The sequence below is a fragment of the Corapipo altera genome, unplaced genomic scaffold, assembly GCF_003945725.1.
Source record: "Corapipo altera isolate COAL_440 unplaced genomic scaffold, ASM394572v1 49, whole genome shotgun sequence".
Classification (NCBI taxonomy): Eukaryota; Metazoa; Chordata; class Aves; order Passeriformes; family Pipridae; genus Corapipo; species Corapipo altera.
This window is the reverse complement of record NW_020884879.1, coordinates 6096843-6119726: the sequence shown is the minus strand read 5'-3', so window position 1 is coordinate 6119726 and position 22884 is coordinate 6096843. Positions and strand designations below refer to the sequence as shown.

At 37.4% G+C, this 22884-nt stretch overlaps 1 protein-coding gene across 7 annotated transcripts in view; it reads left to right on the top strand.

Annotated features, from left to right (window-relative positions):
- The window catches only part of NOL4 (nucleolar protein 4), a 188289-nt gene that overhangs the window by 96297 nt on the left and 69108 nt on the right, over window positions 1-22884 (top strand). For all 7 annotated transcript variants that reach the window (XM_027638831.1, XM_027638830.1, XM_027638833.1 and 4 more), the window contains one exon: window positions 10363-10646. In XM_027638831.1, the coding sequence (XP_027494632.1) occupies window positions 10363-10646 (284 nt within the window). The remainder of the gene's footprint in view (window positions 1-10362; window positions 10647-22884) is intronic.

Below are 22884 nucleotides of genomic sequence, written 5' to 3'. Positions count from 1 at the left end.
TGGGATTTAAAAGTGGTGACTTTAGGAAAGGCAGAAGAGACCTTCCTGTAGTATTAATACCTTATAGAAAGTCTGCTGTGTTCTGTGGCACCCAATTGGTGTAAAATTCCTCAATCATGGACGTTTGTAGATAGAGTGTGCAAATCTGCCATTTTTCAGCCCAAGTTATATTACATGTTTCAGGATTCCGGTGAGTTGGGCCATTTTTCAGTAGAAAAAAGCATTAACTGTTGTAAACTTCCAAGCAGATTTTAATGCCTTGGGTATGATAATGTCTATACATCTCTCTTGGCAGTTTTGGCATTCACTGTGTTAGAGAAATTTTTCAGACTCATCAAAGGGACTTCAATTATCAGCATTGCTTATTTTTCTGCCTTGTAATTATAGTTAACATGCTAGAGACACTCTCAATATGCGTGTGCCCTTTACCTCAATGGCAATATTTTTGTGTTCAGGTAAAGGTTTCTTAGCATTGCTGAATCTTTAGCATTCTTTTTCTGGTGTTTGGGCTGGCGCTTAAGCATTGTACATGCTGAATATTTTTAACTTACGCTTGATACAGTGAACAATATAATAGGAAAGCATAAGGGATAGAACATTCAAACATGGTTGCTTGCCAGATGGAGGAAGGCCAAGTTTGTTATCAAGTGGTGTCCTGTGTGACCAGAATAGTGTTTTCCCTCAAGCAGTGAGCAGACCACTTGCTGTAGTCACCCACGGCATGCTCAAAGCAGGAAACAGTAATGTACGTGCTGCCATGGACATTCATATGCATTTTTAAGTGGCAGAATAAAAAGCAAACTGAATTGAAAAGGGACATGTAATTTATATGCCTTGCACATGCTTATTTGTCCAAGTTTTTAATAGCAGCTTTCCAAGCTCTGGAATTCCTTGAATTTCTAAATTTACAGTTTATCTGTAGCAGAATCCTATACTTGACTCACAGGGACTCTGTCTCAGCAAAACATTAATTACATTACATTCACTAATTAAGGAAACAGCAACCCTTATGGAGTCCTACAATTGGATATTTACTGTTCTGACTTCTCAGATTCACTAACATCTAGTTTCCTAATGTATTGAGGAAGTTTCAGTTAACTGTTGATAATGCTAGAACTGCATAGAAATACAAGGCTATAAGTTCCTACTTCCTATTCTACGTACTTGTCTTCTAGTTCTTCCCAATTATATGCTTATTACCTATTTTTAAACTGAATTTCAGTGTGTTAATATTAGAGGCACTTATTTTACTCTCTGCTGAGGTAGGAAATTTTCCTGAAAGCCTATACGGTAAGGTGAGTGGAGATAACTGATTGGAAAGGATGTGACAGAATTGTTCCAAAGTGAAAAACAATCTTTTTGCTAAAAACCAATTAATTTTACCATCATTATAAAATGAAAACTAGAAAAAAAATAAAAACTGTAGGAAATGTTTTCACTTCTAGTTTTGAAGAATTTTTGTGTCCTAGCTTTTAGTATGCAGTTGTGAGTAACAGTAAAATTGCTTTAAATTAAGTAATAAAAGTCTTTAAATCATACTTTTCTGTGTAAAAAAAAAAAATCAATAAAATTATATTGTAAGTTTGAAATCCTAACTGTAGAGCTACAAAACAGATGATGAAGAGTCTAATGAGTCTGAATTATTTGTAGAAATATTGTTACTGAGAGTTATGCTGTCAACTCAGTTGAACTATCTTTATTATTAGAGAGGTGACCAAAATATTGGGCTGACAGGGCATTTTGATTTAAGTTGCTCTTTGTTTTATGCATCTAAATAGCAGCTGGTAACTACTGAGGTTATGTATACGTTACAAATTTAAAATAAGGAATGCTTGAAAGACTTCTTCAGAATGGTTCTAAAATAAAACTTAAAATACAATATCAGCATCTGTTGAACTTCAGCAGAACTCTTGCTTTTCATATGCTTGGGCATGTATAGGTACATTTTCCCAATTCTCTCTCTTTTTTTCAATTTTTCCTTATTTCTACTCTATTGTAGTGAGCTAGTGACAGATAAAATATTAACAGACATATGAATTTTTCATATTTCAAGAGGAAACTTCTGTTCAGTACTCTGCTAGGAATGTAGCATTCAGGCAAATCCAGCAATTTGTACTGTAAAGTTTGAGGCCCCAAGTCAGAGTGTGGTTTAAATATTGCTAAGAACATATGCAGCTCAAAGCAGCCATTTCTATTTGTTCTTGTGGCCTCTTCCCCCTTTCTCTCCCAGTTTTACTGGTGGAGGGAGTATAATGAGCCTTTCCATAGCCTTGCTGCCCTTATGGAAGAGTAGGCAGCAATTTGCTGAGGGGTTGCAAAGCTGTCAAGCTATTACTTATCTTGCTTGTGCTCAGGGCTTCACTCTTCTAGAAAGAAATACAGACTGATATCACTGAGTGAATAACACACTGAAACTGGTGGGCTGCATTTTAGACTTTACAGGGCTTTACTAAAAATTCCAGATTTTGGGGCATCCAATCTGCAGAGAATTTCTTCTGATGATTCCAACTTGATCTTTCCTCTCTTTTGTCTTCTGGCAGATCCTGATGAAGTAAAATTAGATATTGCACATATGCACTAGGTCCAAATGGCAGATAAATTTAACAGTAAGTTTTCTTTCAGCCCCATTTGGGTTGAAGTTTAGGCACAAACATGCCCTTACATATTACTCTTTGTCTGTTGCTGGCACAGCACTGGAGTCTTCTTGCCGCCAGGAATGGCAGCAGCTGCTGCTACCTGCAGCAGCCTTTAGCTACGGCAGCATAAACTTCTTCCATGATGGACAAGGAGGAGGAGGGTGTAAGATATCCTAGGTTACCTCTTTTTACTTTAAGGAAAAGGCTTCATATTTCTCCTTTTCATAATATATTGCAGACTCAAATGTCTTTGTTGCTGATAAGTTCTGTACATCTTCAGAATTTTAGTGATTCTCAGAAGTAAGAGTTAGTCTGTCCTGAGCCCTATTTGCCTGCCTGTGTTCCAGCCTTCTTCAGTTCCTAGCTTCTTATCAATAAACTACTCTGACATCCAGAGTCCTCTTCAGGATGAGCATAAGGCAATACTTCTAGCATCACTCGTATGTTATCAAACTGAGAGGTTTTTCCTGGAATGCTTGCCCAGAGAGGGAGCTCTAAGCCACATTCTCAGTGCCAGATGATATTTTGCCTGTCAAATATGATCCTATACACGGCATAAAAACTTTTAGAAGAATTGCAGGTTTTCTATATTAACAATTGCTTGACAGAGCCTTTGTTACAAAATGTGCCCTAAAGGTTTCTCCAGTGTAAGGGCAAAACTAGGGATTTTTCTCCCCAGAGACCTTAAGGGCTATGTGTTTTGAAGTGTAAATGCCAAAGAACAAGTACAAACTAGATACACAGTGATAATAAGACAACTGTGCACCCAGTGAGCTTTCCAATTGATTATTTACATGTGCAGTATCCTCCCAATACACATTCTGCTTCATCTCCTTGCTATCTATATGCGGGGACAGGAGCTCTACAGGCAAAGTAGTCATGCAAATCACTCATGAAGCTTTATAAATGAGCCCTTCTATAACACTGTGACTGAGAGGGCAGTGTTATTTTTCTGATAGTTGCTGATGTCATGGAGTGGCAATTGTTCACTGCTCGGTTATTTAACACTATAATTGAATAAAATATGGAGCAAATGCAGCCTCACTGTGAATTTAGGGACTGAGCTCTGTGCACATCACCCTGCCTACCTCTTCATTCCTGTTCCTTATTTCCTTGCCACCGTACTGACATTTTAGTGGAAACAGAAATAGTGGCAGTAACTTTATGGAGCAGAGAAGGGTGCTTGGGTTTTACACAGGTTAATAAAGACTTAATTTTTGGAAATCAAAAAATCTTTTGAGTGTTGGTGTGCTACTAGAAACCACACACTGGTCAAAAAGACCTTGAATTTAGAATTATTAAGGGCTCAGCAATCCATAGGAGGAAGAATTGTATATGCTTGGCTTATTTTTTTCCCTAAACATCTCCTAATATTTACTGCAGGAGACAGGATATTGAACAAAGTGCATTTTTTATCTGACCAACTATGGCCATTCTTATGCTTTATGAAATGAAGAATAAAAGAGCATCTGAAATCACCTTTGTACCTCCATTAATTCAACCCCTGTTCTTTATCATAATATGAAAGGGAATGAAGATAATGAATAGATAGAGTTGATTTTGACTGGCTTTTAAGTTATTTATTGAACTTTTTTTCGAAACATGACTTGTGATGTAAATGAAGCATAACCAAATACATAACTGTTACAAATTGGTATTAAATGGTCCTTGTGAAAAGTGCTGGGAGTGAGAAGTGTCTTTGCCTTTCATCAGTTTATTTAGAAAAGTCTCAGTAATTACTTTATACTACAGACATTTCTGTGAGTCACCACCTTTTACCTGATTCATGGTGTAGCTCTCCCCAGACTGCCTGCTGTTGGATTCCATCGGTAGAGTGTTTTTTTCAGTAGCTCCTGTTGGGAAGGTTTGCCTTTTGTAGATTATGGAAGGAATGTAACTAACTTAGTTTAAAATGGTTGCTTGTGTAACATATTATTTACATTAAAGTTGTATTTTAACATACGGAGAATAAAACACGTGCAATATTGAAGCCAAAGTTTAAGGAGGACAGCATAGTTCTGATATGGAGCCTGTCACTCTGGTCTGCACTACTGTCTCTTGCAAGTGATCCTCTTCAAATGAATCAGATTGCTCAGGGTATAAAGCGGTGTTTGGCAAGGTCTGGCCTGATGGTGTCCAGCCCAACAAGATTAAAGCAAACTTCAGCATACAGGGTTTTTGGTAGACAATCTTTCAGAGTGGGTGTTATGACAGCCTGCATTTGCACAGCAAGAAGTTTCAGTCTCACTCATCCTACTCAGCTCATTTGCTTCCAATCTCCTTTTAGAAAGAACAGTTACCCATCTTGCTGCTCTCAGAGATGCTCTGTCAACAGGTAGCCCACTCAAAGAGTTCATTTAACCTGAATGCATGCTGCCTTGGAGTCTGCAGGCATCATTTGGGCTGTGTCTCCAATCCTTACAGCAGAACGAAGTGGCCCCAACAAATGCCTTCTTCGTTTGGTGTGATTAATTATTACCAGGAATGGTTTTGACTTGTAGGATACCCTCATATAGTCAGACTATTTCAAAAGAGCCACAGGTGGTGTAAGGTTAATTGCCTTTCCCTTGTTTTCTGTCTGCTTCCTAAGTGAGCTGTATGCCCTTTCAGTGGATCTGAGGTTCCGTGTGGCCATATGGTTGCAGGCCTGGGCCCATTACTGCTGTTAGAGCTGAAGCCCAGTGCTTTGGATTACTCACTAGCAAAATGTGTTTCAGGTAGCTGAAATCTCAGCTGTATAAACTGTTAAGCATACTCTAAATATTAATTGCATTCTCACACGAGAGTTAATTTGAGAGAGGGTGAGGATTTAATCAGAGATTTGTCTATGTAGAATGGCTTCTTAACTCCTCCCTGACTTACCTGCAAGGAATATGAAAAGTCTGGGTGATTTAGAGTATAAAATTGATACCTAAGAGATCCTTTAGAACATCTGGAGATTTTTCTCTCAAGGAGATAAATGAGAGTATATATATGTATCTTGGTTTGCTATTCACAGTACTTCAATGACACATATTAGAGTTCAGATCTTAAATTCGTGCTCTCAGAAAAGTAGCATTTGATAAACTTGTTATTCCAGCCATCTTTGGTGCTCACTTCAACTTTAAGAAAGCACTTCTATTGAGCACTGCATTGAGCATTTGACATATCTTGTCTGAAGACAGTTCTTTCTGAATAGAACAACTGGATGTTAACCTGTAACAGAAGAATCTCTAATTCTAGCAATGTATGTTGTTTGCCCATTCATAAATCTGGATATTGTTTGAAAGGAAAATATATTCCTATAAATTAAGACCTAGTTTCCTGCTCTAAATCAGACTTTTCTTAAAATACCAACTGCCACTGATTTTTGATGGAGATTTAGGCCATGATAATGTGAATGTCTGTGGCAGATAACTGAAGTGAAGGATGCAATAGTTCTGAGAATCAAAATTCATATTCAGAGCATCTGTTTGCTTGAGCTTTCTTTGGCATTGTCTTTTCTTCCACCATTTCCAATTTTCCTTCAAAAGCAGGGAGAAAACTAACACAGTGATGATTGCAATGAGCCTGGAAAGTTCACAGCAGGAATACAGACTTCTCATGTGTTCAAAAACAAAGCTGGTGTCACTTTGTATCTTGCTGGTCTCTGTGGGATCTAAAAGGAGGAGCTGGAAGCTGTAATGCAATGTGATGATTAAGGAACTAACTTTGAAGTAGAAAAGTTACTGCAGTTCTTGTTTTGAGAATTAGAATCGTAGAACCTTAGAATGGTTTGAGTTGGAGGGGACCTTAAAGACCATCTAATTCCAACTCTCCTGTCATCAGCAGGGAGACCTTCCACTAAGCCAGGTTGCCCAAGGCATATCCAACCTGCTCTTGAACCCTTCCAGGAATGGGGCATCCACAACTTCTCAGGGCAACTTGTTTCAGTACCTCATCACCCTCAGTAAAGAATTTCTTCCAAATATCTAATTTAACCCTGCCTCTCAGTTTAAAGCCATTACCCCTTGTCCTATCAATTACCCTTAATACAGAGAGTACTTGGACTGAAAGTATCCAAAGGGTGTTGGTCAGAGCAAATGATCAGTGTGGAGCAGTGTGCAAGTGGAAAAGGAGGTGTAAGAAATACCGGTCCATGAGTGAGAAGTCTCTGCCTAAGCCTGGAGACTGTTCTATGCTTCAGCAAGAAGGTGGCTGCTGTCTGATTCAGCAGTCTGTTCTTGGAGTATTTTTCTGAGAGGTGATGCTCTTTAGTCCCTGGAAGAGGATCTCTGCATAGGTGAGGCAAGCCCCATCTAGCTGTATTTCTGAAGTGAAACACATACATATTTTGCAGTCAGACTCGCCCTTTTCAGTCTTAAGTAACAAAAGCAGTTGTAGTTGTGTTCCCAGTCTTTCAGCATCCTGGGGTAAGGGTTTGACAGCTGCACATTTACTAAAGATGTGTCCTGCCCTGAGTAAGCAACTGCATTTGATGAGGGCATAATTTGCAGTCATGGCTGGTGACTGGCAGTGGGGACAAAAAGCTTCTTGCAGGAGGGGAGCCACGCAGTGAGTCCATGGCTGCTTCCCCCTGTGCACTGGGAGGGGGTGGACTTCATCTCAGCCCAGCAGTCAGGAGGTGTTTGGGCTGTGACTGCCTGTATCCAAGGGTGAACAAGTCTTTCCTTTCCTGGGCCAGACCCTCCTGACTTTTTCCTGAGCAACTCTTGCTTTGAAGTAGCCTTATTCTTGGCAAAAATAGACAGCTGCCCAGGGATGAGGAATAGACTAAACCTTGTAATCTAGTTACCTTGGTAACATCTGTAAGAAACTATTAGTGCTCCACCACTTTTTGTTTTTCCTTCATCTCTTTTATTTCTCTTTACTTGGCAAACTCATGATTTATATCATACCCATTGTAGCCATTTTCCTTAGCATTAACCCAACAACAATTTCCATTTCTAACAAGCCACGTTACATGACTGTAAAAACAAGTATTTGACTGTATAGTAGAAACTGAGATTTACCATTGAGTAACTAAGTTTTGCTAAGAAAAGACAAAATTTTGTAAATACTTTTTTATTGTTTCAGAGTATTATAATGCTTGATTGCATTTACTCAGCATAGGAATCTTTTCAATGGTCATGTTTTAGAACAAATATAAGATTTTTTTTCTTCTGCGTTGTAACCTTCTCACACGTGTAAGCTTTAGTTTTCAACTATTTGTCATAAAGGGGAAAAAAAGAAATAAAAGAATTATTGCTTATGATTACAAGGTAAAACTAACAGCTGTGCTTGAGAATTGGTTGTTCCTGGATCTAGCTCTAAGCACAGGTCTCATCATTCCCATTTAGCTGTCTGTGTCCTGGTAGTGGTTCCTCTGCACTGCATGAGCGGGGACACTTGAGTGCCAGCACACAGAAGTTCCCTAGGGATCAGACTTGTGTGTTGCAGAGTAGGCAGTGCCCCCACCTTTTAGGTGGTTCTTTGCATCCTCTAATTACTCACTTGTTTCTCTCTTTGCTCCCAATAGTAGGGAATTTTCTGAGCCCTTCAAAGTGAAGAGCATCCCTCACTCTGTGACCAATTCAGTAATTGATTTAATTAATTTGAAACTAACTATCACTTGTTAAACTGATAATCAAGAAGCCAATTATCTGTTAACAGTCCTAAATACAAATCAGCAGTAATCAAAGTGTTTTCTCTTAAAGAAATCTGGATTTTTTCTGATATCTCAGAGCTTTTAAAATGTATTGCAAATATGGCTATTTTCTTTAAAAAAATACCACCACCCCCCCCATATTGGAATTTCATTTTCTCTTTTAGAATAGTAAAACTGCATATTTATTTCTGAAACTCTGTTTAGAATTTTAACCTTTTTTATTGGTTATGCTCTTTAAGACATAAGTCTCAGGGCATGATAGAAGGTTTATCAAAGATACATCCTGCTTACTTTATTCACTTGCATAGCTGAAATCCCCAAGCAGCATTGCTCTGTTGCAAGTTTGGTTGGTGTACACATTTAAAAGTATTATTCTAGGGATGTTATGTATTTTATAGTATATACATTTGTATTTGTAAGAAGTCATATAAAAGTGGTACATACCAAAGCATACCTTTTTTTTTCTCCAGCCATTAATTATAAAGCATTTTATAGAACAACAAAAATGTTCCTTAAATAAAACCATTTAAATTATGATTCTTATTATGGATTTTTATGAAACTAGATTTTTTGCAGGTTTAAAAAACAAAGAAATTTTTAAAAATATGTTCATAATATATGCCCAGTCCTGTATACTTTGTGACATAAAAGTTTTGGATGAGTACAGCAAGCAAGGCACTGATGTATCATGTCTTGTCTATGACTTTCTAAGTATTTAATAGAGTTAGATCACTCCCCATTTATACAGTATTTTTTTCCCTTTCAAAAATCTGATCTGAGTGCAGTGAATAGTTGTTTTTTATTGTAATAATGATAGTGAGTCAATAGTTTGATTATTCATGTAGTTTAAGTATGAGTATTTCTGAGCTCATCCATTAGAGAACGTGTCCTGATGGTGTGTTGTTTTTTTTTTTTAAATACCACTGGTGTATAATGTGTTTACTTCTTTTCCATGGAAGTTGTTTAGAAGGGCCCAAAGCAGATGGTATATTAAGGTGCTAAAATATTAAGGTCCATCTCATCCTGTATCTCCAGTTTCAATCTGAACACATTCCTGACTACTAACTCCTCAGTTTTGTTTCCAGCTTCACTGTCTGCAATAAGCATAGGCTTGTAGAGCCCTAGGCAGGTGTAGCACCATTAGCAAAACCATGCAAGTTGCCAAAAACCAGGTGCTTTAAAAAACAAGAAGTAAGCAAATTGAGTGCCTAATTCTGCTGAATTCATCCCACTGAAGGATGAATTGTTTTCCTACGTAGCCTGTTGGTGAAAAGATTGCTTAGATGTAAAGAGTAGTAGCACAGGTAGCAAATTCGAATGCTGACAACAGGATATACAAACCCGTAAGTATGTGAAGACACATACTAATCATACAATTCATCTGTAAAATCTTGGGGGTAACAACAACACATCCGGAATTTTTGGATCTAGCTTTCAGATCTATAATCTAATCCACTATTGATCAGTATTTTTACATATATTATAACACACAATGAATGAACTAAGTGAATGGGCACGTGAACAAAATGAAGAGAGGATCTTTGTTTCTGGAGTCCGCTCTTCCAGCATATCTTTACTGCCAGCAGTGAATACATCAGATGTGTTTAAGTTTTGGCTGTGCAAGAGGATGTTTGTGGATGCGACGTGCTGTTCTGCACACTTAAAACCTGAGAACTAGATTCTCTCTGAGTACTATGTGCACCTCTGCTGATTTTGGAAATGTGCAATACTACAGTAATGAGCATGGTATAAGAATCTGAAATAAGAAATAGACATATGGACAGACAGATTGATTAAGGCAGATTTTGCCACTTTGTGCCTAAAAATCGTTTGTGATACTTATCTTTTTTGTACACAGTGATACTAAGGTGTCAGCCCAGATAATTTCCCTTAACTTAGTAATATTTCATGGATTTACTTAAAGCTTTTACTTGCAAATGTGGAGAAATGTGTGTGCACATTTTGCAAAAATGTACTGGTGTTAGTAGATATAAACCGCTTTCATTCTATTTTGAAAAAAATTGTGAAGATATAAATTATGTTTGAACTGGACAGAGATGATGATGTGGCATGTGACTGAAAATATATATTTTTTAATAGATGATTCAGCTGCAGAGAGTTTTAATGGCAATGAGACCGTGGGACACAGTTCCAATGCTTCAGGGGGAACACACTGCAGGGAGATGGCAGAAACCAACAGTAATGGCAAAACAAATCTGGAGCAGGATGAGCAGCCTCTGAACCTGAGTGACAGTCCCCTCTCTGCTCAGCTGACTTCAGAATACAGACTAGATGATCACAGCAGTAATGGAAAGAACAAATACAAGACTCTCCTAATTTCTGACCTCAAGATGGAACGGGAGGCAAGAGAAAATGGAAGCAAGGTAAGATGCTTCCACATGCTCCAGATATGAAGTGTGTAGTTTAGAAAAGGAAAAGATTTATGAGGCCAAACTAAAGGTTATTCCCGCATAAGCACTTAATGTTTGTTGGATCATTACTTAAATGCTATATATAGGTATGTATGCTCTGTTACACATATATTATGCATATGTACATTAAGTGTATGTGGATGTACATGGGTAAATAAATATGTATAGGCATGTATATTGTGCTGACACACAGACAAAAAATGGTGCAGTTCTCCATCAGACATGAATTTTATCAATTCATTTATCGAGAAGTGTCTACTTACCCATTTGAAATATATATATATATAAATATGTATATAATGTGATACATATATATATGTATGTATAAATACTGAGATACATATATGTATGTATATTTATAGATGGCCATCTCATCACATGTATTATGTATCTGTAGAATTGTCATGGTTTAGCCCCAGCCAGCAGCTAAGTACCTTGCAGCTGCTCACTCACTCCCCTCCCCACTCTGCTGGGGTGGCAGGGAGAATTGAAAAAAGGTAAAACCTATGGGTTGAGATAAGAACAGTGCAATAATTGAAATAAAATAAAGTATAATACTACTAATAATAATTGTAATGAAAAAGAAGATAACAAAATGAGAAAGAGGAATAAAATCCAAGAAACACAAGTGATGAACAAAGCAATCACTCGGCACCCACTGACCGATGCCCACAGCCAGTGTCTGAGCAGTGATTGGTGGCTTCTGGCCAACTTCCCCCAGTTTATACGTTAGGCCTGGTGCTCTATGGTATGGAATAACCCTTAGGCCAGTCTGGGTCAGCTGTCCTGGTCATGCTCCCTCTCGGCTTCTTGTGCACCTGCTCCCTGGCAGAGCCTGGGAAACTGAAAAGTCCTTGACTTAGGGTAAGCACTGCTTAGTATCAACTAAAACATCAGTGTGTTATCAGTATTATTGTCATATTTAATCCAAAACATAGCATTGTACCAGCTACTAGGAAGAAAATGAACTCATTCTGAGCCAAAACCAGGACAAGAGTGAATCCATATGAATGTTAACCGTTTATACCCAAGAAAATTACTACACATGAATTTATCAACATCTGAAAGGAGCTGACTTTTTTCCTTTATTATTGTGTTATGCAGACACTTAACCTGAATTAAAACTGACAAGTTTGCTTTAAGAAGCTGGAATTTCCTGAGGGCTTTTCTCTCTAGTTTCTATTATGTGGGTAAGGGGAAGCAAGGGTGGTTATTTTGTAGATAGAGATAGATCCTATAGATTAGGTTCGTTTGCTTTCTAGGAAGGTGTTTGTCTTGAGGACCTACTGTAAGGGAGGGTGAAGAAATGGCCTGTCATAGAATTCAGCCACTGATCTTACTGGTGACAAGTTCCTGTTTTTTATCTGATGAACAACTGGCTTACCACTTTTACAGGAGCAATAATAGAATGTTAGTTGTGGATCCAAGTACTATTAATGCTAGCCATTACCTTTCAGTAACCTGACAACATAGATATACTTTGAATCGGCACATCTTTTTGAAAGAGGAGTGTTATGGAAAATCACTTTTTCTCGGCGTACCTAGAAAGGGATTGTACATGACTGATGTCTAGAGAACAACATTTGTTTATGCTAAAATTTTACCTTCTGTCTTCATTGCCTGTGGAGTAAAAATAAAAACTTGAAATGTGTTTGTTACTTAAGTGTCTGAGTTTTGGTGGGTAGAAGAAAGGGAGACTAAATGGGAAATTGTTAATCTTTCTTGTGACCATTCCAGTTTAGCAAATCATGTATCCCAAACCTTCTCCGTAAAATCTTCATGGAAAACTGTCTATCTGCATGGAATACATTTTTTTCTCACAAATTTTCATGTTATGGAAAATGTTCTGACTATCTGTAGTCTCAATGTGTGTATACACTCCAATGCTGGATTTACTCAGTACTTTCACTGTTGCACAGTGAGTCCCAAATTGGCTAATATGGATGGTATCTTCATTTGCTTCAGGGAACATTGTTCCAATGAAGCTCATCACCCAAATATTGACAGACACACAGGCCCTTTTGCCTGAGGTAGTTGTTGCTTCTGCCATCACTCTTGCAAATACACAAATAAGCTTGGCAAAGAAAGGAGGAGTCTTAATGTGGAATTCATTTATAACTAAGACAAGAACATAGCTTGAATTTCCAATTTCAATCAGTTCCAACTAAGATGCAAAAAATGTATCGAAAAGTGTTAAAAATCTGTTTGTAATGAATTGAGATGACAATCAAAGCCATCTCATTCTTTGTTACGCTACAACTTTGAAGACACCAGAATCATCCCCCACATTGATACATTCTTTCACACTCACTGTCATCCGACCCACTCTATACTGCCAAGAATATGCAGATTTGTCTCCCCGTTTTGTCCTAGTGAAACTCATGTTGATGTTCACAGTTCATTTAAGTATATGATTTATTAGGTATGCAATGAAGATTATTAAATATGGAGTAAATACTTCAGAAAGAACACAGTCCTGGGATAAGCAAAAAATTTTCAGAGATCTGTAAGTTGAGGATAGAGTAAAAGAATATTTTTTGGCCAATGTAGTGTTTTACAGATTAATTCTACTCTTATTTTTTAAATCTAAAAAAAGTTGTAAGATACTTTTGTAAGGGTTAAAACCCGTCAATGTATTAGAATAGAATGTGACTGTACAACATCTCAGAATTTAATATGCATATATATATACAGTCATATAAATAATTACTACTGTTTTACCTTAAATGGTATCTTACATACTGAACAGTCAAAGAATATTTTACAACTAACCTAGACTAATTCTCTGCAAAAGAAGGAAAGAAAATAAAGAACATATAAGGTTAACAGAGTACTACTGTTTACTAGGAGCCATATCTCACATGTCCTTTTTACCTAGAATACACCAAGTATGTGGGATGTTTTTTGAAGTCTCCTGGAAATTGTCCCAGTGCTCTCTCAGCCATTCAGTCACACAGTTACCAGAGATGATTGGACCTGAATAATGGCATCACTGGTAGTGATGGGTAAGCAAATGTGTTTAGTGCAACCTCTTGCCTTGGTTTTGGCTAAGGACAGGGTTAATTTTTTGCAGTAGCTGCGAAGGGGTGGTGCCTGGAGGTGTGTGGGAGTGGCCAAGACCATAATATTATTCCATACCATCTCATGTCCTTTGCCAGGGGTAGGGACCCTCTCTCTTGCTTCCAAGAAGAAGAACATTCCTTTTTTGGTGGAGAAAGTGTGGTGGGCAGAGGGAAACTGTCCACTATTATTTCGTTGTCCTGGGCTTGGTCAGCATTTTGGATGTAAATCACCCTCTCCTTGTCATGGCTAGGCTTCGCGAACGAAGATTTGGGAAGGCACTATCCACATTTGCTACAGGCACGCTGGTGGCTTATGAGGCCAATATGTGACAGGCATATCCGATTGCAAAAGGCACAGCAGAAAGACTCCTTAGATGGTGTATTCTGCAAGACACGGTTCTTTCTGCGTTGCCTTTTTTCCTCGAGAGTGATCCTGCGTGTGTTCTCGAAGGAGACGGCTGCGTTATAGATGGTGTGTCTCCAGGCCTCCCGATTTGAGGCCAGAGTAGACCAGTTATGGTGATCAATAAGGCCAAGGCTGAGATGTTGTTTCCTTGTACACTTTTGTTATTAGTATTGTTGTTGTTACTGTTCGTTTTTCTTATCTCATTGCTGTTTCCAGTAATTGTTCTTATCTCAATCCGTGATCTCTGCCTTTTGTGCCTCCCATTCAAGAGGGGAGGGAAGTGATTCCTTGTCTTTTTAGTGGGAGTACTAAATTGGGGAATACTGTTCCTAAACTATGATGCCTCTAATAATATTTTCATGAGAAAAATAATCTGCAGCATTCACTAGATATAAAATTTATATACCACTTCTTATAATGTAGTATTCCTATGGTGTCTTTATTTGGCAAAGAATTGAGAAAAGTAATATGAGAAGATAGTGAAGAAAATATCTAGTTTCTAAAAGAAGGGAAATATATTTCAATTATTGGGCTAGAATTGGATGGAGAAGTACATTATGCTTCCTCCAACTTCTAAAATGACCTATTTAGCCTGTACAAGATGTTACTTTTTTGAGATAGCTAGGACTCTGTGAAACTCAGAGGCAAAGGGATGGAGCCAGGAAGATCTCTTGGCTGACGTTCTGATAGATAATTTTGCATGTGCTGCAGAAATATGATCAGGAGAAGTTGAGATAAAAATGGTAGTTTTTCTATCATATTTTCTTTGTAAATTTGACAACTAATAGTCAAATGTTTTTGAAAATGGCTACTCCTTTGTGGAAGTTCGATTTTTTGAATATTTGTGTTGTCCATACCTATTTGAGCTGTAGGGGAACTTTGCTACATAATGGCCTTATTTTGCAAGAGTCATGAATGTCAAAACAGGGATACTTAACATTTTTCTAAAATCAGGTATCTCTAATGTACACAGAGGAGGTAATTAGTGGTTTGTAAGAAATGTAGGGTTTGGGGGTTTTTTTATAATAAATCAAGGGAAGATTGCCTGAAAAGAATAGGATAAATAACTGGGGATTAGATAACCCCGTGAACAAATTTTAATTCAACTTTTTAAACTACTAGGGTGTATTATTTAACACTTCAGAATATGACTTGCAAATGTTTTACCATTCACTGAAAAAATGTTGCGCAAGGATGAACATAGGTTTTCATAGTGTTAATACATATACGTACGTATGTATATGTATGTATATACGCTTTATATATGTGCTTTTATCGATCTTATGTTAGGGAACAGAGCCTCCAGTAAGACTTAGGTGTTCACAGCAGTAGAATTTTCTACAACCATTTAGGACTAAACTGAAGTCTGTGAAATTTTGCATAGCTGCAAAAATATATACCTAAATTTACCTTAACAGGGCTGGGTCTTTGTAGTACAAAAGACTTAGAAAGTATTCATCAGCATATGCTCTGCAAATGCAGTTCTATGAATTCAGTTAAGTGCATATCGAAATTATTTCAGATCATTATATGCTTACTTATGTGTGAGCCTGCTGGATTTCTGTATGAAGTCTCTGTAGCACTGAGATTTTTTTATTGCTGTTTCTTTTGTTATTGCTACTTCCTGGACCTTATATTTTATTTTGAAAAGTCATGATATAGCTTTATATCTTCCTCATTATTTATTTCGTTAAATATAGCAAGTTTGCTCCTTTTAAATGATATTGTCTCTTCTGCATTTGGATAACAAGGTTATTGTGATACCGTATGGAAAAACAGGCTTTTGAGCTAACCAGTCATATCTACATTGTGCAGTGTATTTTACCTGGATTAATAAATAGTTCATTATGTCTGTATTGCAAGGGATGCTCCTATTATGCAACAACTTCTCTTTGGAATTTCCCAGATAGAAACACATGCTGCTGATCATAAATGCCTAGGAGATACATTAAAATAAGGTAACAAAGACTACACACATGTACCCATTTTGTCTGGATACCTACTAATTGCAAACAGTTGGTTTTATTTCTTTCTACCAGAAAAAATTTCTGATAGAAAAGTTGGACAGCTGGAGTTGCTCTGAAGGGACTCAGAGGAACTAAGACTGAGTTAATATGCACCATGCTTAGCTCAAGTGTGTAATTGGCTACTTGCAGAATGGCACAAGGTAAAAAATTTTTACTCTAAATCTGAGAAGAAAGTCATAGTTTTAGAGAAGAGAACAGTGAATAATGATTGCTGCATACCATGACCTTTAATTATAATACTGCATTCTAATGTGCATGCCATTATAGTTACAGTTGTTCACAACAAGGTAGAGCTTTCATGTAGTGTAAAAGGAAAATCTTTCTATCCTTCCTTTAATGCTGGACTTTTGAAGTGTTTCTTCCACCTGATGTAAAGAACAGTATTACTGTCATGGGCCGCTGCCAGGGGCTGTTTGCTTCCAACAATTGCAGCTTCAAACCAGCGTTGTAACAGATGTATCTACACTGTGGTAGGTTAGCCTGGCACTCTGTCCGCTTTTAAGACAGGTTCTAAGAAGGTCTTTAAAGGCTGTAACCTTGCATGGGATCTGAAAGCCAGAGCATATGTGAGGTCCTGGGTGAAGAGTCATTTGAAGTTCCTTCATGATACTCTAGTTAAAACTTTAGTCATCTTCAGTGGTTAGTGCAGCTGTAGAATCTTGTAATATCTGCTCTGCTGGAGATCATTGTTACTGAAGGAAACCAGGACCAACCATCCGAGCAGCCTTACCTAAATATATAAATATACAGGTAAGCCTGTTGTCATATGCTGGTGCATCATGAACCTGGTTTCCAAAAGTGTACATGAATTTAGCCACAGATGGACACCATCTCTGAGGAGTAAGGTAGAGTTTCTATGTGTTTCTTTCTCACTCTCTCTGAAAGATATGATTGTGTCTTAGTAAAAAGTGGAAGATCATTCCTTATATGCAGTGAAGATCATCACATCTGAAGTGTTTCTGAGACATGTGGAGTTGCTATATGTCTAGCCTGTCTGCAGGTTTCCTTGGGGAAGTGGTGATGGTCAGAATATAAGGGAGCATTTGGCTTTTTCTAAAACAAATGGAGTCCTCAGGAGTTTTCACCATCTCCCTTGCTTGAAGCTGGATCTCACTACTTAGATATGGCATAAGAAGAAATTACGTTTTTTGGTTTTGGTTTTGGTTGGTTGTTGTATTTTATTTCATTTCCGTGGTCAGATAGAAATTAATTGTTAAAGCATTGCTATATTTTACTGACTGCTGTTTTGTTAATGCAAATATCTTAAAAATCTACAGTACAGGGATTTGACAGCTTTATTTTATGACTTAATTGTTAGGAGTAGGAAAAGGCTTAGCATGAAATACTGTTTGCCCCTCTAATGAACTTATGAGCAGGGACGCAAAGTCTGGTACAGGTATAGGCAGGACATGTTACAACATGGAACAAGATTTTGACCAAACAACAACGGGGGGGTGGGGCAGAATGCAAAGTCAGCATTATACACATTCTGTGGAGCAGCAAGATACCAGCAGAGACTGAGTCTGCAGCTCCAAGGGTCCAGTCTGCTCTCAGCATTACAGCCATAGCACTGAGGAGAGAATGGTGGCATCTTCCAGCTGTGACTTAATTGTTGTTACCTGATGGATCCATCATTGCTGCTCTACACTAAATCTTTGGAAACAGTTTGTACTGAGGATTAAAAGTAAAAATTATAGAAGAATTAAATTGAGGGTGAAATCCAACTCTGTCACCATCATGTGTAGGTGATACAAAGCTACAACATCTTTTAGCTTGTATCTCACATCTTTTAGCTTCTATCTCACATCTTTGGTGTGTGAAGACAGGCTCAAATATTGTGTTGAAGTATGCATCTTCTCCACTATACTCAGGTTTGTGCAGAGGTAAGAACCATGACACTGTTTTTCATAACTTCTTGGGTGATAGATATACCACAATAAAAGGAGGCAGGCCTATTCTCTTCTCCTACGCATGGAGAACATCAATAAAAGGAGAACAAAAAGAGGGTGCAAGCAGTTTTGTGACCTAATTTTTTTCTACCCACTTACCTACAAACTAGGATATTTTCTCTTTCCCTATGAAACCCTACTTCATACATAGGATTTTTATAGGTTGCTCCTATTGTAAAGACTGAGTCCTTTAGCTTTACCACTTATCAGACACCTTGATTTTACTCTTTCCTACTTTTAGAAAATGAGAAAGCTCAGAAAATCACAATTTTCTGTTTCCAAAATTCAGTTTATTTGTTGTTTGGAGAAAACAGTGTGGTTCTATGAAGAAAAAAAGTCTTTCTTGTTTTTTGCTGCTTTTGTAAGGTAGTTGCTATAAGCCACTGAGAAGCTTTTTGGTACCAAGACCAAAACTGATGTTAGTATAAGGGTTTAATAAGCACTGTTTAAGTGTAAGCACTATGGTTTTATAGAGCACTGTGTTTTCCAGACGTGAATCTTCTGATAAATGGCTAAATAGAACATTATTTTGGAGAGAGACAACTACAGATGCATGAAAAAAATCAGTGCTGTGTTTGCCAGGAAATATGGATGCTGTAGCATTCTCTAACAGTGACGTTCATCGAAGTCCTTTGTCTATTATAACAGTTTTATGTCTAATTCTTCCCATTGGAAGTACATTTAGTAGCAGGTTTTCATGTTCAATGAAAGCTCTTGAAAGTGAAATTGGTTTCCTACAGGGTATCCATTCCAATGTAACTCCAGATCAATTAAAATTATGTTGATGGTGCTACTCTAGATTTACATATCTGTAATGGAGAATACAATCTGGCTCAACATGTATATGAGATCCTAGCTAATGTAGTGAAAGAGAATAAGTTTTAATTTGACCTTTTATAAATGCTCTCGGAAGTTTTTTTTAAAGGAAAAGGTGCAAGGTGGTCAAATATCAGACAGTGGTGCTGTTGATTCCAGATTGCATATGTGTTACTTATAGATCCAGCTGTCTATCCTCATTTACACTCACGTTTGGAGTCTTTGGTCTCTCATATTGAAAAAGAAGCATTTGTACGTGGAGGGGATGCAGGACTTTGTCCAACTTGGTTTTAGTGGCTGGACATCTGTTCAGACAAGAGACAAAGCATCAAGGACCTCTGAAGTCAGTGAGGTAAGGTATGAAATTACTACTTCCCTCCCCATTTACAGCTAAGAACGTTTTATAATTCATCAGCCTGGGAACCTATGTCTGTACCACTCAGGCAAATTCCTGTTCGCTTCAACCTAGATTTGTTCCTGACAGGCAGCTTCAAGGCTGAACCTTGTTGCAGTCCCTAAATCAAGCTTTTGTGTTTTGTTTAGTTGTGCCTTTTTTTTTTTTTCTGATTAGGAAGGAAATTAAATTTGTGTTGAAGTCCTACCATGTCAAATGATTTGCTGCAGCTTTTTCTTCTCCTTCTGTTATCAAATACACAGCTCCTCTGCGAACTAGAAAAAGACTGAGAAGAAATCTTGCTCTTGGAAGATTAAATACTATTTGATGGTAAATTGAGCAAAATATAATGGGGTAGCAATAATTGCTACCTACTGTGATTGTGTTTAGTCTTACTGTTATTTACAGTTTTAATTAACTGCCATTTTTTTTATTTTTCAGATGCAGAGGTTGAAGAGCTGATCCTCAAAACTAATCTGTAATAAATAGCTTGATAATTGGCCAGTTTCTACACACATTACACTCCTCCAAGACTATGTTGTTATTCAAGAAGTTGATAATCAAGAATGTTACTCCTAATTGTTTCTTTCTGGTATTGAATTTTTTTCTATATGCCAAGTCAACTTCAGAAGAAAGGGAGGAAAGAAGTCCAGGATTTTTTTTCTTTAATGAGTTTTATAACAACATATTGATGAGATTTTAAAATAAATATTATTTTTATTAGTGGTCTTACACGCATCTCTCTTTCTAATCCTGGTTTTTGTTGAATGAATGCCAGTAGTCAAATGTCTTGCTGAATGTTTGATACACCTTCAAGCTGTGCTTTTGTGTGCTCTCCCTAGCAATTGCTGGGAATAATTACTTACACTAGAACACTGACTGCTTTTTTTTGGATATTTACTTATTCATGTAACTAGATTTGCTATTTGATGTGAGAGAAGTGAGCAGGTCAGTTTTTTAATAGAGAAAAGAGAGAAAGAAAAGTAGAATTCAACTTTAAAACTATTTAACTGTTTTGTTCTCTATCATCTTTCTTTTGTTGCTAGCCTTTTAATCCTCCTTTTCCTGCTTCATCTTTTTGTGGTAATTCTCCTCTGTTCTCCATTTGCTTCCAAGGCTCCTAGGAGGATCTATCTGAAATTTTGTTTTTTTAGGAACAAAGTAGTAGATGTAGATAATAGTATTACTTACCAGCAAATAGGTCTGTGATGGATCACTTCAATTACTGAATGTAATCCTCTGTAGATGGGAACCTAGGTAATAGACATTTACTCCAAGAGGATGTGCAACAGTTCAGCTCACAATGTCTATGAAGTTCTGATTAATAACCTTCAGACTTATAGAAAACAACAGTGTTGCAGATGTAATATGCCACTGGAAAACAGTGAGTTACTGGAATCATCACTGATGTCCTAGATCCCTACAACAACAAAGGATTTGCTAGGTGGATTTCCCAGATGGTCTCTAACAGTATCTTATTCCCTGTAGAATGACAAGTAAAAAAGAACAACTGCCAATAATCCCTATCAGTCTACTTGAGGTTTTGTCTGCCATATGTTTCATCAAAACATGCTTCTTCGTATTTTGTCTCTAACAGTGACTGATTTTGAATACTTCAAAGACACAATTTAAAAAACCAGCATCCACATTAGTTATTGAGATAGGGAGGGGATTGGTGGTGTAGGTAAGCATTGAAAGCTGTGAAATGTGTGTTATCTTTATTAAACACAGTCAAAAGACAGAAAACAAATAATTTTGCAAAATGCATGGTAACAAATGAGCCACTCACTGTTGCAAATATTACAGAACAGTATTCTTGCACAATCAATAAAAGGTCCTGGAAACTAGTATTTGAAAACTGTGTAAAGAGTCAACAGTTGTGTTTCACTGGGAACTGATGAAACAGTATGAAAACACAAGCACATATGAAAACATATAGCCAGAGGTAGGGGTCTGTTACTGGTGTGAGTTTTCATTTCACCCATGTAAGTGTGGCATATCATGAAACATTTTAATACTGGATGAATTCCATATGCATCTCTAGAGTTTTCTCTAAGCTGCTTCTTCTTGGAGCTCACAGTGTTTCTATGAAATACTGCAGTTGTTTCTTGGATCTTGGCGTGGTACAACTGAATATTTCCCATATAGATAATGTTTCTCATCAGCTGCTTTGGTCAGACTGTCATTCTCAGTGTCCCTTCACACCTATTCAGTTTGTGTTTTCTAACTCTTCTCATCATGATTATACCATGAGCTACCCCTAGATCTGATGGGAAATGATATATGTTGTTCTCTTCATATACATACATACATAGATGCACACACACACACACTTTATACATGCATATATATATATATATATATTTATGGTTTTCCCCCTTATCTGATGAGAACAGTCATCCAATGGCCATGACCCAAAGTTGATGGAATCCTACAGATGAATCAGGAGCATACAAAGAACTTATATCTCTTGTTGTTAAGGCACCTGCAGTAATACAAATTTAACGTTTGTATACAGGTGCTCTAGCAGACAAGAGTGTGTGATTGTCTTTCATGTGTGTTTTAATTAAAATTGGGATGATATCTCATATCTTGCTTCTGACTCCATTTTATGTTTGGGTAGAGGTCATGAAGTAATGTTTTTCCTCCTCTTGTGTTTCCCATGGCATTTGGGAATTGTCTGACTCTACCAGGAAGATGCCTTGCAGAACTGTTCAGAATTTCTTCCCTGTACCTTCTGCCATTGAGATCCTCGGCTGCACCATCTCAGGATGGATACAAGAATCTGCATGAGAAACAGAGAAAGGTGAGTTGATTTCCTTAGGGATTACCCTGAATGGCCCCATTATGGACTGTCCTCAGTCCACAGCATTATAGTGTGAACTCTGTATTAGCTCTCAAAAGGACACATGGATATTCTTTGGCCCTTTTTTACTTAATCAGTGATATGTGATTTTTCAGACCACCTCTGAAAGTATGTATCTCTGTCTCACTTCACACAGTTAGTCATATGCTCTTAAAAAATCTTTTGCAGATGGAACCCCGTGGGACTGGACCTGTTTCAAAAACTGTATTAAATGACTAAAATAAAAGTTTTTTAAATACCTGTTTCCCCAAGTGTGTTGCTTAGCAGGAAAAACTGTGTTTAGAGGAAAAGAAGTCAGACGAGTCTGGGGCCTGTGTGACACCTCATACCCTCTTGGCTCAGCTGAGAGAGGAAGGCATGAAAGAATGACATACATGCATCTTTTGGAATATGCTGCTTGTGTCAATTGTGCCTTAAAAATGATTTCTCACAGGATTGATGTTTCTGAGTGGTTCATTAGATCCTTTTTAAAATCCACTGATGTACATAATCATGCAATTAAGTGTCCACCCTGCCTTCAAGAAACACATAATATACAGGTTTATGTAATACTGGAAAAAGATACTGGAAGTCATAGTGGATCTGAATGAGTGACAAAACACTGAGGAGCTGAAAAATTTGCTACATAAAGAGGGAATTACATTGTTAGAGATAAAGCCATGATGATTTC